Below are 20,783 nucleotides of genomic sequence, written 5' to 3' on the forward strand. Positions count from 1 at the left end.
TTAACTGTTTTTCAGTTCATTATTTCAACTGTCATTTAATCGTTTAGTGCTTCTTTGAGGCACAGTACGTTTTTGTTAAATAAGATTGTAACCAAGTTGCAAGTTTATTGCTAGTGTGTTAAACATGTCTGATTCAGAGGAAGATACCTGTGTCATTTGTTCCAATGCCAAGGTGGAGCCCAATAGAAATTTATGTACTAACTGTATTGATGCTACTTTAAATAAAAGCCAATCTGTACAAATTGAACAAATTTCACCAAATAGCGAGGGGAGAGTTATGCCGACTAACTCGCCTCACGTGTCAGTACCTGCATCTCCCGCCCGGGAGGTGCGTGATATTGTGGCGCCTAGTACATCTGGGCGGCCATTACAGATAACATTACAAGATATGGCTACTGTTATGACTGAAGTTTTGGCTAAATTACCAGAACTAAGAGGCAAGCGTGATCACTCTGGGGTGAGAACAGAGTGCGCTGATAATACTAGGGCCATGTCTGATACTGCGTCACAGCTTGCAGAGCATGAGGACGGAGAGCTTCATTCTGTGGGTGACGGTTCTGATCCAAACAGATTGGATTCAGATATTTCAAATTTTAAATTTAAATTGGAGAACCTCCGTGTATTACTAGGGGAGGTTTTAGCGGCTCTTAATGATTGTAACACTGTTGCAATACCAGAGAAATTGTGTAGGTTGGATAAATACTTTGCGGTACCCGGCGAGTACTGACGTTTTTCCTATACCTAAGAGACTAACTGAAATTGTTACTAAGGAGTGGGATAGACCCGGTGTGCCGTTCTCACCCCCTCCAATATTTAGAAAGATGTTTCCAATAGATGCCACCACACGGGACTTATGGCAAACGGTCCCTAAGGTGGAGGGAGCAGTTTCTACTTTAGCTAAGCGTACCACTATCCCGGTGGAGGATAGCTGTGCTTTTTCAGATCCAATGGATAAAAAGTTAGAGGGTTACCTTAAGAAAATGTTTGTTCAACAAGGTTTTATATTGCAACCCCTTGCGTGCATCGCGCCGATTACGGCTGCGGCAGCATTTTGGATTGAGTCTCTGGAAGAGAACCTTAGTTCAGCTACGCTGGACGACATTACGGACAGGCTTAGAGTCCTTAAACTAGCTAATTCATTCATTTCGGAGGCCGTAGTACATTTAACCAAGCTTACGGCTAAGAATTCAGGATTCGCCATTCAGGCACGTAGGGCGCTGTGGCTAAAATCCTGGTCAGCTGATGTAACTTCTAAGTCCAAATTACTTAATATACCTTTCAAGGGGCAAACTTTATTTGGGCCCGGTTTGAAAGAAATTATCGCTGACATTACAGGAGGTAAGGGCCACGCCCTGCCTCAAGACAAAGCCAAAGCTAAGGCTAGACAGTCTAATTTTCGTCCCTTTCGGAATTTCAAAGCAGGAGCAGCACCAACTTCCACTGCACCAAAACAGGAAGGAGCTGTTGCTCGTTACAGACAAGGCTGGAAACCTAACCAGTCCTGGAACAAGGGCAAGCAGGCCAGGAAACCTGCTGCTGCCCCAAAGACAGCATGAATCGAGGGCCCCCGATCCGGGACCGGATCTAGTGGGGGGCAGACTCTCTCTCTTCGCCCAGGCTTGGGCAAGAGATGTTCAGGATCCCTGGGCGCTAGAGATCATATCTCAGGGATACCTTCTAGACTTCAAATTCTCTCCCCCAAGAGGGAGATTTCATCTGTCAAGGTTGTCAACAAACCAGATAAAGAAAGAAGCGTTTCTACGCTGTGTACAAGATCTGTTATTAATGGGAGTGATCCATCCGGTTCCGCGGTCGGAACAAGGACAAGGGTTTTACTCAAACCTGTTTGTGGTTCCCAAAAAAGAGGGAACTTTCAGGCCAATCTTGGATTTAAAGATCCTAAACAAATTCCTAAGAGTTCCATCGTTCAAAATGGAAACTATTCGGACAATCTTACCCATGATCCAAAAGGGTCAGTACATGACCACAGTGGATTTAAAGGATGCTTACCTTCACATACCGATTCACAAAGATCATTACCGGTATCTAAGGTTTGCCTTCTTAGACAGGCATTACCAGTTTGTAGCTCTTCCATTCGGATTGGCTACGGCTCCAAGAATCTTCACAAAGGTTCTGGGTGCCCTTCTGGCGGTACTAAGACCGCGAGGAATTTCGGTAGCTCCGTACCTAGACGGCATTCTGATACAAGCTTCAAGCTTTCAAACTGCCAAGTCTCATACAGAGTTAGTTCTGGCATTTCTAAGGTCGCATGGATGGAAAGTGAACGAAAAGAAGAGTTCTCTCTTTCCTCTCACAAGAGTTCCATTCTTGGGGACTCTTATAGATTCTGTAGAAATGAAGATTTATCTGACAGAAGACAGATTAACAAAGCTTCTAAATGCATGCCGTGTCCTTCATTCCATTCAACTCCCGTCAGTAGCTCAATGCATGGAGGTGATCGGCTTAATGGTAGCAGCAATGGACATAGTTCCCTTTGCACGTCTACACCTCAGACCGCTGCAATTGTGCATGCTGAGTCAGTGGAATGGGGATTACTCAGACTTGTCCCCTACTCTGAATCTGGATCAAGAGACCAGAAACTCTCTTCTATGGTGGCTTTCTCGGCCACATCTGTCCAGGGGAATGCCATTCAGCAGGCCGGACTGGACAATTGTAACAACAGACGCCAGCCTACTAGGTTGGGGCGCTGTCTGGAATTCTCTGAAGGCTCAGGGACAATGGAATCAGGAGGAAAGTCTCCTGCCAATAAACATTCTGGAATTGAGAGCAGTTCTCAATGCCCTTCTGGCTTGGCCCCAGTTAAAAACTCGGGGGTTCATCAGGTTTCAGTCGGACAACATCACGACTGTAGCTTACATCAACCATCAAGGAGGGACAAGAAGCTCCCTAGCAATGATGGAAGTATCAAAGATAATTCGCTGGGCAGAGTCTCACTCTTGCCACCTGTCAGCAATCCACATCCCGGGAGTGGAGAACTGGGAGGCGGATTTCTTGAGTCGCCAGACTTTTCATCCGGGGGAGTGGGAACTTCATCCGGAGGTCTTTGCCCAAATACTTCGAAGTTGGGGCAAACCAGAGATAGATCTCATGGCGTCTCGCCAGAACGCCAAACTTCCTCGCTACGGGTCCAGATCCAGGGATCCGGGAGCGGTTCTGATAGATGCTTTGACAGCACCTTGGAACTTCGGGATGGCTTATGTGTTTCCACCCTTCCCGCTGCTTCCTCGATTGATTGCCAAAATCAAACAGGAGAGAGCATCAGTGATTCTAATAGCGCCTGCATGGCCACGCAGGACTTGGTATGCAGATCTAGTGGACATGTCATCCTGTCCGCCTTGGTCTCTACCTCTAAGACAGGACCTTCTGATACAGGGTCCATTCAAACATCAAAATCTAACTTCTCTGAAGCTGACTGCTTGGAAATTGAACGCTTGATTTTATCAAAACGTGGTTTTTCTGAGTCGGTTATTGATACCCTGATACAGGCTAGGAAGCCTGTTACCAGAAGGATTTACCATAAGATATGGCGTAAATACCTATACTGGTGCGAATCCAAAGGTTACTCCTGGAGTAAGGTTAGGATTCCTAGGATATTGTCCTTTCTACAAGAAGGTTTAGAAAAGGGTTTATCGGCTAGTTCATTAAAGGGACAGATCTCAGCTCTGTCCATCTTGTTACACAGGCGTCTGTCAGAAAATCCAGACGTCCAGGCCTTTTGTCAGGCTTTAGCTAGGATCAAGCCTGTGTTTAAAACTGTTGTTCCGCCATGGAGTTTAAACCTTGTTCTTAACGTTCTACAAGGAGTTCCGTTTGAACCCCTTCATTCCATTGATATAAAGTTGTTATCTTGGAAAGTGTTATTTTTAATGGCTATTTCTTCGGCTCGGAGAGTCTCTGAGTTATCAGCTTTACATTGTGATTCTCCTTATTTGATTTTTCATTCAGATAAGGTAGTTCTGCGTACAAAACCTGGGTTCTTACCTAAGGTAGTCACTAACAGGAACATCAATCAAGAGATCGTGGTGCCTTCCCTGTGCCCGAATCCTTCTTCAAAGAAGGAACGTCTTCTACACAATCTGGATGTAGTTCGTGCCCTCAAGTTCTACTTGCAGGCAACTAAGGATTTTCGACAAACGTCTTCCCTGTTTGTCGTGTACTCTGGTCAGAGGAGAGGTCATAAGGCTTCGGCTACCTCTCTCTCCTTCTGGCTTCGTAGCATAATTCGTTTAGCCTATGAGACTGCTGGACAGCAGCCTCCTGAAAGAATTACAGCTCATTCTACTAGAGCTGTGGCTTCCACTTGGGCCTTTAAGAATGAGGCCTCTGTTGATCAGATTTGCAAGGCTGCAACTTGGTCTTCGCTTCATACTTTTTCCAAATTTTACAAATTTGACACTTTTGCTTCTTCGGAGGCTATTTTTGGGAGAAAGGTTCTTCAGGCAGTGGTTCCTTCTGTATAATGAGCCTGCCTATCCCTCCCGTCATCCGTGTACTTTTGCTTTGGTATTGGTATCCCAGAAGTAATGATGACCCGTGGACTGATCACACATAACAGAAGAAAACATAATTTATTCTTACCTGATAAATTTCTTTCTTCTGTTGTGTGATCAGTCCACGGCCCGCCCTGTTTTTTAAGGCAGGTAAATATTTTTTAAATTATACTCCTGTCACCACTTCACCCTTGGTTTCTCCTTTCTCGTTGATTCTTGGTCGAATGACTGGGAGTGACGTAGAGGGGAGGAGCTATATGCAGCTCTGCTGGGTGAATCCTCTTGCATTTCCTGTTGGGGAGGAGTTATATCCCAGAAGTAATGATGACCCGTGGACTGATCACACAACAGAAGAAAGAAATTTATCAGGTAAGCATAAATTATGTTTTTACCTCTGTGATTACCTTGTATCTAGGAACCTTCTTCCAGCCCCCTGATCACATGACTGTGACTGTTTATTATCTATTGTCTTAAATGTAGCATTGTTTTGTGCTAAATCTTAAATAACCCCCTCTGCCTGAACACAGTGTTATCTATATGGCCCACGTGTACTTTCTGTCTCTTTGTGTTGAAAAAAGATTTAAAAAGCATGTGATAAGAGGCAGCCCTCAAAGGCTTAGAAATTAGCATATGAGCCTACCTGTGTTTAGTTTAAACTAAGAATACCAAGAGAAAAAAGCAAATTTGATGATAAAAGTAAATTGGAAAGTTGATTAAAATTAAAAGTCCTATCTGAATAATGAAAGTTTAATTTATACTAGACTGTCCCTTTAAGTGTACAAATGCTCCATTGTGGTGATTCATTCAAAAGCTGAACATTTGCAGTATAATTTTACTTTATATTTGGTTTTTTGTTTCTTTTTCTGTTATTATTTTTTTATTGTAATTTAATTTTACACTACCCCTGGCTTACAGTTATCTTAAAATATAGAGTGAATGCACACACACACACACAAACACATATATATATATATATATATATATATATATATATATATATATATATATATATATATAGTCCATGTAGAGAGCAAGGTAACAGCACCACAGTACAAAATCTTCTTTTAAATGTGAAAAATCTTTATTTGAGGTATAGCAACCAATAAAAAGCGACGTTTCGGACCTACATAGTCCTTAATCATGCATAAGTTAAAAACAAACAGACAGACTTTAAAAAGGGTATCTGGACCAATCAGGCTTCAATTCTCAATATTAATTGGTTTAACCCATACCTGTCCAGGTTTGTTAATTTCAACAACACAGTGACCTCTAGTGGTACCATTATTGTGGCCTGTACTGATTCTATCTTTTCTAATATCTCAATCTTTTTGGACAAAGTCCTTTTTCCATTTGTCAAACAGCAAAAATCCTTTATTAAGGATACAAATGATATACTTACAAAACTTATGGGGATTGAAATAGAGGATACTTGGTTCATTTTTTCACTGGATGTGGTAAATCTATATACCTCTATTCCCCATGAGGCAGGTCTATTAACCGTGAAAAGCTTTTTGAGTGACAGTGGCTTATATAATCTATCTCAGATTGATTTTTTTGATGATATGTTGAGACTTGTTTTATATTGCAATTATTTTCTCTTTCAAGACACTTATTACATGCAAAAGCGGGGAACAGCCATGGGCTCCAATGTAGCCCCCTCATATGCCAATTTATTCATGAGTGGCTTTGAGAACAAATTTGTCTATACTAATCAGCCATTCATCAGCCATTGTAAGCTGTGACTAAGGTATATAGATGACATTTTTGGCATATGGGGGGGCTCATTGGAGTCCTTGATACAGTTTGTTGAGGATATTAATGCCTCTATGACAGGCCTAAGATTTACCCTTACTTATTCTGTCCAAAAGATTAATTTTTTGGATACAACTGTATATCGACATGGAAACACACTAAGTACAGATCTATATGTAAAACCTACAGATAGAAATACTCTGTTGCGATATGAAAGTTTTTATCCTGACACTGTTTTTAAATCTATACCCAGGAGTCAACTTTTGCGTACTAAAAGAATAGTTAGAGATCAGAAAATATTGCCAGAAAGATTGGAATCTATGGGCAATAAATTTATCCAAAGAGGATATCCAAAAGAAAATATTGTTAAAAGTATTCAGGATTTGGATAGAATACATGATAAAAAACAAACAACTAAAATGTTTGATGTAAATTATCTAACTACCCCTAATAAAGGTTGTTACCCCTGTTTACACTGTGCTCAATGCAATTCAGTTATAAAGGGGAAATATTTAGCACAAAATGATAAAAGAAAGCAATATACAATTAACGGGTTATATACATGCCAAACTAATTATGCAATCTACTTACTTAAATGCCCATGTGGCCTTTGTTACATTGGCGAGACCACCCAAGCCGCCAGGGATAGGTTTAGTCAACACAAAGCATCCATTAAATCAAAAGATATGTCACTTCCAGTATCCGCACATTTTACAAATATGGGTCATACAGTAAGCCACACACACACACACACACACACACATATATATATATATATATATATATATATATATATATATATATATATATATATATATATATACATGCTCGCACACAAGAGAATGAATGCATATACAAAAACACTATGAAAATATGCGCCCAAATATGTTTTACGGCAACATCTAAAGATAAGGGATCGCCTGAATGGTGTGGGGAAAAGGGAGACTTTAAATAAAGAAATATATTTTATTTTAATAAATAGATATTAAACTTTAATGTGATTTAGCAAAGGACTTTTATGTTGGGAAGTTTGAAATAGGGAAATAAGCTGAAAGATGATCTTGACAACGTGGCATTTTTTTCACCCCCTCCTCTATTCATAGAAGACAGCTCTTTAATTTGATGAGCCCAACATTAAAAACACCTGGATCTCTTACTTCTAATCTCACAAAGACAGATACATGGGGGTAATACATTACAGAAATGACACGTAGATTAAAGCTTTTCCTTAAGAAATCGCTTTGTATGTTAGAGTTTTTACTACCTAGTGGTAATTCATTGTCTTGTAACATAAACCAAAATTCTATATAAACTTTAATAAATATTTTTGTAATTTCTATTAAAAGTTTACAGTTACAATAAAATCTGGGGGAGAGATACTAATGAAAAGATGTACAATTAAATAACAAATATGATTCTTTTTGTTATAATTATAAAAGAAAAAAGAATAAATTAAATAAATGTAGAGAAAAAAAGAGCACTGTAAATAATGCAGGCCCCTAACTTTGCCAGCCATAAGTTTAGTAGTTTTGGGTTACAATACCTCTGTCCTTTGTACATCACTGTAAATGCATTTTGTTAATACCCCTATTAGCACCCAGGTGCTGACTTGTCCTGTATCGTTGTGCATATAATTCTGTCATGTATATGACAGAGAAGCACCTGTTTGTTTTGTTCTTTTCTTTTAAATAAGCAGAACGTACCTTCTTTTCTTTTTTTTTTTTCCAGATAGAACATACAATTTTAAACAATTTACTTCTGTTGGTGACTGCACATATATGTTTCTTATGATTAGCTCACCTTATGTGATCAGATAGCTCCCAGTCGCACATTGCTGCACCTTCAACAAAATATACCAAGAGAATAAAGCAAAGTGTATAAAAAAAGTAAATTCAAAAACTGTTTAATATTGTATGCTCTATCTGATTCATGAAAGAACAATGTTGGGTTTCGTGTCCCTTTAATATCATGAAGAGGACCACCAAATACAGTAGAAAAGCATAATCAACGAAGGCATACTAAATAGGCAATATAATAACATTTACTTAAAATGTCAAACTAACTTTAGTTGGTTTTTTTTAATGTAAAAGCTTCTTTTCAATTCTATGTCCTATGTATCATGTGACAGCCATCAGCCAGTCACAGACTTATATACGTGAACTGTACTCAGTAGTATCTGGTACCTCCCAGAAAGTGTGCATATAAAGAAAAACTGTGCACAATTTAATAACGGAAGTAAATTGGAATTTATTTCAACGTTGCAAACTCTGATCTGTATAATGAAAGTTTAATTGATTTTGACTCTACTGCCACTTTTAGATTCAGCTCATATAGAGAACAGGTTTTAAATACAGTGTCAATTTAAAGTTATGGTAAACTTTAAATGTCTTAAAATCAGGTCCGAAATCTAAGTAATATTTTAGAGGAACTTTAATTGATCACTTCCAATAAAGATGCGCTGTAATTTACTTTTTAATCTAGACGTGCCATTCTAATCCCCTGTGCTCCGGCTGCCCAATTCACAACTCATATTTTTTTTGTGAGCTAACGATTTGAACTGTTCCCCAATCTAGCTCCAAAAAAGTGCCGTATGGCTAGAGTGGTGATTGGAGAACAGTTCAAACGATTAGCTCACAAAAAATATTTGTTTTGAAGTGGGCGGCCAGAGTGTTGGGGGATTAGAATAACACGGCTAGATTAAAAAGTAAGTTACAGCCCATCTTCATTAGAAGTCATCAATTAAAGTCCATCTAAAATATCACTTAGATTCCGGACCTGATTTTAAAACATGTAAAGTTTTACCATGACTCTAAGGGGCGAATTACTAAGCTGCGGATGCAGCTGTTTCAGAAATGTAAGTTAAGAAGCAGCGGTCTTAAATCAGCTGCTCCTTAACTCGTCCGCCACCTCTGAGGCGGCGGACAGCAATCAGTCCGATCGGATACGATCAGGTTGATTGACACCCCTTGCTAGCGGCCAATTGTCCGCAAATGTGCAGGGGGGCGGTATTGCACAAGCATTTTACTAGAAATGCTTGTGCAATGATAAATGCAGATAGCGTATGCTGTCTGCATTTATCGATGTTTGGCGGACATGATTCGCTATATTGTACCAGTATGAGTGCACACGTGCATTTTGTGTTTGTGAGCACAATTAACATAGTGTAGCAATGTTTCCTCATTTAAACTTTTCATCAAAGATAATTTGAAACACCAAGTAGAATTTACAATCATATAGTGACATAATTTAAACAGAAAATGTAATTTATACAATTAAACAATGTGTCATGTAAGTGGCATATGTGCTGCCTTCTTGCTACAAAAGATGTTGTGCTTATTGGCCATGCTGCCATATAAATGCCATTCAAATGCAATTAACAGAACATTTTTTCCAGCAATGTTGCTGGTTTGTAGCTAACTTAAACCTTTAAGAAATGTATTCCATATTTTATTTGCCAGTTATTTGTTTTTCGTACATTCAGCAAAACCAGAGTGGTATTAGTGTTTTTGCTTAAGGGTAAACAGCTAATAGTTCTGAAGATGTTCCTTCCTGGCAGAGTTTAGTATTTTGAATAAAAGATTCAGTTTCAACCTGTCAGTCAAAATTTTACATCCTTCGGATACAAATAGGAAAGAGAATATCACTTACCGTTCTCGTTGACAGAGTAATTATGAAGGGGCCATATATTGTGTACTGTATAGTGGATCCATTTATGTGAAAATGAAATGTATATATACTTTTATTGTTATTATTATCTCTTAATTATACAGCGGCAACATTTTATACAGCGCTATACAATGGTACATTACATGCATTACACTTCTCACAGTATGAAACTGATACAAAAGAGTACAGAGCTCTTTCACACTCTTTCACACTGTGAGGTTGATTACGTTTCCTCAAACTGAAGAGAATATTTAGAGCCTGAAAGATATCCTTCTTGAAAAAAATAATAATATATTGTTTAAAATGCTGTAGCTTATATGCTGATAGATGTATATTCAGTTATAGACCTTAAAGCAGGGCTCGACAAAACCAGGCACCAGAGCCCTGGCTCTCGGCAATATAGTGCCCAAGATACCCATGGGTGCCCCCCACTTCCCTGTGCCGGCTGCAGTCAGCAACACCCAAAATTTAGCTTAGTTCACCTGGATCCTTTCTACGCCTCATAGCTGTGAAATTCAAATCTGACTGTATATATGTACAGTATATATATATATATATATATATATATATATATATATATTTTATATACATAAGAAACTTCATCTAATAAAGGGGTTATCAATATACACTTAATGGGACACTGAACTCAAAAAAATTATTTCATGATTCAGATAGAGCATTCAATTTTAAGCAACTTTCTAATTTACTCCTGTAATCAAATTTTCTTCATTCTCTTGCTATCTTTATTTGAGAAGCAAGAATGTAAGTTTAGAAGCCGGCCCATTTTTGGTTCACAATTTGGGCTGTCCTTGCTGATTGGACAGCACCAATAAACAAGTGCTGTCCAGTGTACTGAACCAAAAATTGTCTGGCTCCTTAGCTGAGATGCCTTCTTTTTCAAATAAAGATAGCAAGAGAACGAAGAAAACTGATTATAGGAGAAAAGTAGAAAGTTGCTTAAAATTACATGCTCTATCTGAATCATGAAAGAAAAAAAATTGGGTTTAGTGTCCCTTTAAGGAACAGGTATCAACCTACTTATACGTTCTATTTGTAAGTGCTTTTGGAGCATTGCAGGGAGAATTTGCTTAGATTATAATGGAAATCAGTACAATAATATTCACCTTGTATAACAGCTAATGCTGCCTATAATGTACACCGGTGTGCAAATTATTATGTAGTTTCTCAGACGTCTGCTGTTTCAGATGATTTTGACTGCTTGAGGTTAGTGTTTAATTCTACTGCCTGAGGCAGCAAAGAGATAAAGTGTCTTGTATAAAGGAGAGCTGGTACTGAAAGCTGAAATTGCACCCTCTGTTATGTTGTATAATATATTTCAAAATGTCATTTCTGACCCGAGGCAGTAGGGTTAATCATAGAGTGCATATATCATATTGCACATCTTTTGAGTTCATTACATATCTTTGCATATACACTGCTCCAAAAAATAAAGGGAACACTAAAATAACACATCCTAGATCTGAATGAATTAAATATTGTAATGAAATTCTTTGTTCTTTACATAGTTGAATGTGCTGACAACAAAATCACACAAAAATTAAAAAATGGAAATCAAATGTTTCAACCGATGGAGTTCTGGATTTGAAGTCACACTTAAAATTAAAGTGGAAAAACACACTACAGGCTGTTCCAACTTTGATGTAATGTTCTTAAAACAAGTCAAAATGAGGCTCACTAGTGTGTGTGGCCTCCACGTGCCTGTATGACCTCCCTACAACGCCTGTGCATGCTCCTGATGAGGTGGCGGATGGTCTCTTGAGCGATCTCCTCCCAGACCTGGACTAAAGCATCTGCCAACTCCTGGCGGGCCAGTCCATAGCATCAATGCCTTCGTCTTGCAGGAACTGCTGACACACTCCAACCACATGAGGTCTAGCATTGTCTTGCATTAGGAGGAACCCAGGGCCAACCGCATCAGCATATGGTCTCACAAGGGGTCTGAGGATCTCATCTCGGTACCTAATGGCAGTCAGGCTACCTCTGGCGAGCACATGGAGGGCTGTGCGGCCCCCCAAAGAAATGCCACCCCACACCATTACTGACCCACTGCCAAACCGGTCATGCTGGAGGATGTTGCAGGCAGCAGAACGTTCTCTGCGGCGTCTCCAGACTCTGTCACATCTGTCACATGTGCTCAGTGTGAACCTGCTTTCATCTGTGAAGAGCACAGGGCACCAGTGGCGAATTTGCCAATCTTGGTGTTCTCTGGCAAATGCCAAACGTCCTGCACGGTGTTGGGCTGTAAGCACAACCCCCACCCGTGGAAGTTGGGCCCTCATACCACCCTCATGGAGTCTGTTTCTAAACGTTTCAGCAGACCAATGCACATTTGTGGCCTGCTGAAGGTAATTTTGCAGGACTTTGGCAGTGCTCCTCCTGTTCCTCCTTTCACAAAGGCGGAGTTAGCGGTCCTGCTGCTGGGTTGTTGCCCTCCTCTGGCCTCCTCCACGTCTCCTGATGTACTGGCCTGTCTCCTGGTAGCGCCTCCATGCTCTGGACACTACGCTGACAGACACAGCAATCCTTCATTACACAGCTCGCATTGATGTGCCATCCTGGATGAGCTGCACTACCTGAGCCACTTGTGTGGGTTGTAGACTCCGTCTCATGCTACCATTAGAGTGAAAGCACCGCCAGCATTCAAAAGTAACCAAAACATCAGCCAGAAAGCATAAAGTCTGTGGTCACCACCTGCAGAACCACTCCTTTATTGGGGTGTCTTGCTAATTGCCTATCATTTCCACCTGTTGTCTATCCCATTTGCACAACAGCATGTGAAATTGTCACTCAGTGTTGCTTCCTAAGTGGATAGTTTGATTTCACAGAAGTGTGATTGACTTGGAGTTACATTGTGTTGTTTAAGTGGTGTGTGTGTGTGCGTGCGTGCGTGCGTGCGTGTGTGTGTGTGTGTATAACAACATTCAAAATTAGGGGGAGGTAAAAGGTGAGTTTAAAATCCTCCACTACGCACAAAATATAGAGAAAATAACTCATTGTGTAGTTCATTAGCAAATCTAGATAGGCCAGAAGGCTTGTTTTTCCCCACAGAAAACCTCTGGAATACATTGTTTCCAATGCAGCAAAAGATTCTGGGTAAGATATGCAAATTAAGTTCACAATGACACACCTTTTTACTTCAAGTCTGCTTTTTAGCAGATTCCCTTAACGCCAAAGCATCGCTGTTCACACAGCTTATAAGCTTAGCTAGGGTTAGTACAGTGATTCATAACCATCCCAGGACAGACTGTTTCGTAGTTATTGCTACTCATCAGCTGGGGGAAGGTTTGAATCACTGCTGCATTGTGAACTTAATTTGCATATCTTACCCAGAATCATTTGCTGCATTGGAAACAATGTATTGCAGAGGTTTCTCTTTTTCTCTTTTTCTCTTTTTCTCTTTCTCTCGTTCTCTTTTTCTCTTTTTCTCTCTTTCTCTTTTTCTCTCTTTCTCTCTTTCTTTCTCTTTTTCTCTTTCTCTCTTTCTCTCTCTTTCTCTGTCTTTCTCTCTTTCTCTGTCTTTCTTTCTCTGTCTTTCTCTCTCTTTCTCTCTCTTTCTCTCTTTCTCTGTCTTTCTCTCTCTCTTTCTCTGTCTTTCTCTCTCTCTTTCTCTCTCTTTCTTTCTCTCCCTCTTTTTCTCTCTCTCTTTTTCTCTCTCTCTTTTTCTCTCTCTCTCTTTTTCTCTCTCTCTTTCCTTCTCTCTCTTTCTCTCTCTCTTTCTCTCTCTCTCTTTCTTTCTTTCTCTCTCTCTCTCTCTCTCTCTCTCTCTCTCTCTCTCTCTCTCTCTCTCTCTCTCTCTCTCTCTCTCTCCTTTTTCCAATAACTGTATTCATTATTTGGTTGTAAAACTATGTCCATTTGTGCTTATATTTGCATTGAATGTATGTGTAGTGTGCGCATGTGTAGTCATCCTACAGACTCATTTTTTTTAACTACAGCTCCCACAATTCTCTGCTGTCAAATGCTGCTATTGAGCGTGTCATAATGATACTCGCTAGGAATAAACGCTAGGAACAATGCAGGATACAATGTTGCATTCAAAGCAAATATTAGCCTGAGAATAGTATTCTTTATAATACTTAAAAATTATATTAATTGTTCACATTTTGAAGAAATGAGTTTATAGTTTGTTAGTTTTACTATGGAAGTATATTTGTATAGTCGTGTTTTTTTTTTGTTTTTGTTTTTTTTACTGCACATAAATAAACATTTTATGTAACAATATGTGTAACTTTTATTTTTGTTCTCTGCAACCAGTTCTTGTTTTTGTCGCTCCCCACCCACACCCCCAAAAAAATAAATGTAAAAAACAAGAGTTGTGCAATCTTATTTGCTGTGGGATTGGATATTCATTTTTAATGTTTGAGAAATGGGAAAAAATATCTCTTTCCAACAATACTTACTTGCCTGCACCAAGGGCGCTTGCCATAGAATATCAGCCAAGTCTATACATTTTAAAAACAAATTTAACATATTGTTTGCTGCGATTGTATTTCAATAGCCAAACTCCACTCACCAATTGCTTTATTTGGAGTAACCAACCTGGGCTTTTGTCTGCAGACAACAGTCATTATGTTAAGAGTAAAGTAAATTGTTTTGCAGTTGTTATCTGCTAAAGCCTATAAGATTAGTAAAAATGTAGCCAGGTTAGCCTTGTTTAATCTGCAGGGTGCATTTACCTCTCTGAAAATGAGAAAATCCACGTTGTTTTCAGAGCTAAATTACATGAAAAGACTGCAAAATAAATCATGAAAGTATCCTGCACAAAACATTTTATATTATAAGGAGTTTACTGTTCCTTTAAACTATAGCTGCATAACTTTGCAGCTGTAATATATGTATAAAAAACACACAGTAAATTAAACACATACAAACATGACATAGAGAAATCGGCTTTCACATCTGTAGAAATAGGCATTATTGAGCAGATATGGTAGTTCCTAAAAGCTTATTTCACCTGTTTATGAATAGCAAGGGGAAGCAAAATGAAAACTATTTTCTAGCATTTCCAAAAGGAACATATGGTTTGCTATCTGTATTCACTATTAACAATAACGGGTGCCAGAAGTCCAGCACACAGACTACAAGACCTGTGTTGCAGAAAAAAAAAATACTAGACATTAAATCTAGAATTTGGGCTTTCCCTTGGAGAATTTTAGTTTTATAGCAATTAAAGAGACAGTCAACTCCAATTTTTTTGTTTAAAAAGATAGATACTCCCTTTATTACCTATTTCCCAGATTTGCATAACCAACACTGTTATATTAATATACTTTTTACCTCTGTGATTACCTTGTATCTATGCCTCTGCTGACAGCCCCCTGTTCACATGACTTTTTATTTATGATCTATTGACTTGCATTTTAGCTAATTAGTGCAGTGTTGTGCATAACTCCGGGAGTGAGCACAATGTTATCTATATGGAAAACATTAATTTGCAGTGTCTTATTGTGAAAAGTAAATAAAAAAAGCATGTGATAAGAGGCTGTCTGCAGTGGCTTTGAAACAGGCAGACATTTAGAGAATTAAATGTTATAAAGTATATTAATATAACAATGTTGGTTGTGCAAAGCTGGGCAATGGGTAGTAAAGGCGTTATCTAACTTTTTAAACAAGAACAATGTTGGTGTTGACTGACCCTTTAAGTTGTGTATGTTATAGCATATATAAACAGAATAGACCCTAGATACTGTTTTAAGGACTTTGAGAGTATTTTTTCTTGATGATTGCATTAATTCAGTGTGCATGCATTAACTTATAACTGCACATCTGGGTACATTAAAATAGGTCCTTACAAATGGGAATATTATATCTCTGGCAGGTTTTCGGCTTGTTTTGTAAAGTACTACATGTCTACACCTCTATAGAGAGTTTATGAAAAAAAATTCTTTTCAGTTGTTCTTTCTATGTATTGGCCTGTGTGCATAGAAATAGATAAGGAGATCTTTATGTATATAGAGAAAAGAAGGTCTGCAAGATCAGCCCATTTGAATGGGTGTGCTCTTGAGAACACTAGTTGTAATTTCACCAGCTATTTTAAAATACAAAATAAAGTAGCAATTCTCCCTGCATAATAGTCTGTATCTGGTATTACAAGTCATCGGAAACATAGTTGTCAGATACCGGTTTTACAGTACAACGTTCATTTAAACTTGTACTGCCAGAAATATTACTTGGAAAAAGAGCCTGATAACAGCACATATTTGCTTAATAGTGTACAAATGTGCGGCAAAGGGTTGTATTTCCAAGCTTCACCATGCAAACATGCATAGGTATGAGCCCATAGACAGCTGCCTACTTACTACACAAAAAAAAATATCTATCTATCTATCTTGCAGGTAATATTGGATGATATCTTTGAGGCTTTATTTTAAAGTATACATTATAAAATATATCTATACAACAGGAACTCTCCTTTTCTCTGTAAAACAATTTATACAAGGCGTGATCAGAGCTGCGCATCAACAGCTTAGCACTATACTTTATTTATTTTCCACTTTTTCCTGTAATTTTATATCTGCCAATTGTGGCTTTGCCAGTTCTAAGAGTGCACGTGACAGGCTTCACAAACTTAACCCTGCTATATATCTGCCCCTAATTGGCTTCACAGAAATAAAATAAGTATTGCTCAGTAGCTGCAGAGAACTGCTAGTCTCAAGCAGAAACGACTGCTGACTCAGCTGAGCAGCGGTATATTTCTGCTTGGAACCAGCAGTCTTCTGTGGCTCCGGAACAGTATTTTAACCCCTGCAAAAGGGGTTAAATGCATAGATTTGCAGGGTCAATCGTAATAAAATGACATTCTCTAACAAAAGAGAGAATGTATGTTTTTCCCCCCTATAAAGCTCCTTTAAATTGCAAAATGATTTAGATTCTAATGGATTCCTGTTACTACATTATTGTGCTAGGATGGAAACAAGTCAGAAGCTTACAAGACTTTCAGATCTATGTCTGATTCACCCTCATTTTATCTTTTAGTTCATGGATCCTCTTTGTCTTTGGTTTCCAGCACCTCATCAGTGTATTCAACAGTAAGTATCTATGGCACGAGTGCTAAACAGAACACCATACTGGTCTTACATATACTGCACAACATAATTGTACGCTAAATTCTGGAATGGCTTTACATTTAAATTATGTTCTCTATGACAGTCCCTACATGGCTTCCTCTATTGGCTGTTTTAGTAAAGGTTACCATAACTACAGGAATTACAGAACCATTAAATACAGTAGATTTACATAATCAACAAATGCATAATAAAAAGACAATGCAATTGCACTTAGTCTGGATTTTAAATAAGTAGTTTTTTTTTCCGGAGCTATTATAAAGTTAGCTCCATTTTCCTTCCCACTGCATCATGTGACAGCCATAAGCAATCACAAAATACAAATACATATAAATATATTGTGAATTCTTGCACATGCTCACTAGGAGCTGTTCTATCTGAATCATAAAAGTTTTTATTTTAGTGTTCATTTAATGCTGCTGTATACACATACTCAGATTTTGGTGCATCTGAGTGTGATCTCTCTGGTTTGCATTCTGATGTAAGCACTGAGCTTATCACTGCATCATGTGTGTGTGACGTACATACTCTTATTTAAACACTATGTGATTTTGTCTCTGCAATTACCATAGATAACAATCCACTTGTAGACTTTTGCTCTAGACTAGAACTATCCAGTGTTTGTTCACATGGGCTGGAGTTATGCCAGTTTTTAGGGATATCCCTGTGGGAACACAGGTGAGTCAACAAGTGGTTTAAGTATTTCAATTTTCTGTTTTAGATCTATCTCCACTTGTGTAAAGTAAATGAGTGAGACTATAAAAGTTTTCAAGTGTCTTGTTATTTTATGCTTTATGTATATATATATATATATATATATATATATATATATATATATATATATATATATGTATAGTAAAATACCATGGGTTAAATGCATTACCACATCACTCTTTGAGATCCATCCAATTTAATATCTGAGTTGGGCGTTTGTTAAACTTTTTCAGCATGTTTCTAAATTACAGGCACACTTACAATTCAAAGTCAATGCATTAGCCCTTTGTATTGAGTATTTTTTTTAAGGGAACTTCACGTGCCTGCAGGAATGTGTGCCAGGAATTTCTCTTGTTTCAACAAGAGCATTTTAAAGCTATTACTTGGGTGATAAAATTTTCAAGTACCAGTCTCAACAGCAATATATTTTCTGTGCCAGTAAGTTACCTAATAAAATGATGGAAACAAAAGCCCAAATAAGGGAACTTAAAACAAGTTTTTATGGTGAGATCTATTTATAGAAAAAGATAAACGTTCTGCATATTTGATTCTGCCAGTATTGTTAAAGTTTACATTAGCAAAGTTTAATTTTGAATAATGTGTTCTGTTTTTCAGCCCGAAGAAAAGTGCCACTCTGAGGTTAGTGTATTTTTTGTTCTATATCGATGTGTAACGTTATCTTATAGCCATACAATATGGCAAAGAAAACTGATGTTTTTATTTCTCTATGCAAATTTTAGATTCGCAAATTAAGAAGAGAATTAGATGCCTCTCAAGAGAAGGTTTCTGCCCTTACTACTCAGCTTAGTGCCAATGTAAGTTCAATTTATATTATTTATTCTAGAATATTATCTACATAGGTATTTCATAGAAAAGGAAAAGTATCATTTATATTGCTTAATTGATAGGAATTAGTTTACTAATTGAAAGCATTTAAATATTATCTCATTTTAGATTAATATTGGTTTACGTTTTATCTGGTTGGTCACTTTTAATCTGCCGGGTGGTGTGTCGATTAAATAGACAGTCTACACTAAAATTGTTATTGTTTAAAAAGAAAGATAACGCCTTTACTACCCATTCCCCAGCTATGCACAACCAACACTGATATATTAATATACTTAATAACATTTAAACCTCTAAATGTATGTCGGTTTCTAAGCCACTATAGGCAGCCTTTTATCACATGCATTTTTATTTGCTTTTCACAACAGGAGACTGCTAGTTCATGTGGGCCTTATAGATAACATTGTAATCACGCCTGGGTAGTTATTTAAGATTTAGCACTACACAGTACTAAAATGCAAGTCAATAGATAATAAATATAGTCATGTGATCAGTGGGCCATCAGAAGATGCTTAGATACAAGGTAATCACAGAGGTAAAAAGTATATTAATAGATCTGTGTTGGTTATGCAGAACTGGGGAATGGGTAATAAAGGGATTATCTATCTTTTAAACAATAAAAATTCTATTGTAGACTGTCCCTTTAAATAGGTCCTGGGGAGAACCCTGGATTATGCAGGGGAGCTGCCAATGGATGTGTAACTGTGGGTGTTGCCCAATAGCATTCAAGTACATCATCAGGTGTTAAGTGAAGGCGCCTATTGTATGGGTGGTATACCTTTACTGACTTACATAGCTTTAAACAATCTTGGCACTTGTGATTTTGTACCCTGGGAAATGCTTTTGCTTTGTTTCATGGATGTACTTGGAGATCTTGGGTCTAACCCCCACGGTCCCCACCCCATTTCCCTAAAGTAAACTGTTGGCTACTATGCTTTTGGTGATTGTGGCCCTAAGCCGGACATATAGTTAAGCATGCTAAGGCACTGTGGCTGAGCTCTGTAGCAACCCAAGGGTTGCAGGTTTGATCCTCAGCCTTTCATCCTTCAGTGCTTGATAAAATGAGCAGCGTCTTGAGACCCTTACAGGTGATTAGCCACACTTTACAAGTACCCAATACAATACATACAAATCTCAACCTTTACAAGCCACATATAGAAAGTGATAAAAGATTCAGAACCTCAATTAAAAAAATCACAAAATCTGTTGAATTACTGTGTGCACAAGGTAGACTTGCTGAGAAGCATTTTCTCACAGCTTAGTCCCTGTTTGTTTTCATAGTGACTGAAAGTGCGAGACGTACATATCCTGCTGTTCTTTGTACTCCATGTTTATTTTCATTGCAATTGTTTGAGCTGCGATTTAGAGCCAGTCTACTGTGCACAAATGAATGTGTTCCCAGTGCTTAGGCAGTGCACAATATATACTGATTACTATCTTTACGGCTACTATGCAGTCTGTGTATTGCTTCTTTCTCAGTATACATGGGGCATAGTGCAATAAAGTAACAAAGCCTGTGAGCACATCCAGTTAAAGTTGTAAAGCTTTTCACTGTCGACAAAATTCCACCTAAAATTATAACAGAGAAATTTGCAGAAAAAATGTTATGCCTTTGAACTGAAATAAAAGCTGAGATATCTCTAATTTTAAAATGTAATAAAACATTTTGTTGCGTATGATCTTGCAAACAAAACACTAATACATGCTTATTCACACATACATATGAGAAACTACTTCCGATTGGCTTCTGCAAAATCAGTTGAAGATAAGACGAGTAAACCACTTCCTCAAACAGCTATGATTGCTGAATCTGAACCCTATTAACTGGGACATATTTTGGCTAGGGACATCTAGGCATGCACAGGCACGGCAGGGTGAGGAGGCAGCAAATTAAAGGGATACTGAACCCAAATTTTTTCTTTTGTGATTTAGATAGAGCATGCAATTTTAAGCAACTTTATAATTTACTCCTATTATCAATTTTTCTTCGTTCTTTTGCTATCTTTATTTGAAAAAGAAGACATCTAATCTTGTTTTTTGGTTCAGTACTCTGGACAGCACTTTTTTTTATTGGTGGATGAATTTATCCACCAATCAGCAAGGACAACCCCCCAGGTTGTTCACCAAAAATTGGCCGTCATCTATACTTACATTCTTGCATTTGAAATAAAGATACCAAGAGAATGAAGAAAATTTGATAATAGGAGTA

General features: G+C 38.1%; 1 protein-coding gene across 1 annotated transcript in view; it reads left to right on the forward strand.

Moving 5' to 3' along the window:
- LOC128636275 (neuron navigator 2-like) overlaps positions 1–20,783 on the forward strand; it is a 474,377-nt gene that overhangs the window by 393,785 nt on the left and 59,809 nt on the right. Inside the window, 3 exon segments of the mRNA XM_053689311.1 lie at positions 16,926–16,978; positions 18,344–18,367; positions 18,469–18,543. Of these exon segments, the coding sequence (XP_053545286.1) occupies positions 16,926–16,978; positions 18,344–18,367; positions 18,469–18,543 (152 nt within the window).

Source organism: Bombina bombina, chromosome 7 (assembly GCF_027579735.1).
Source record: "Bombina bombina isolate aBomBom1 chromosome 7, aBomBom1.pri, whole genome shotgun sequence".
NCBI lineage: Eukaryota > Metazoa > Chordata > Amphibia > Anura > Bombinatoridae > Bombina > Bombina bombina.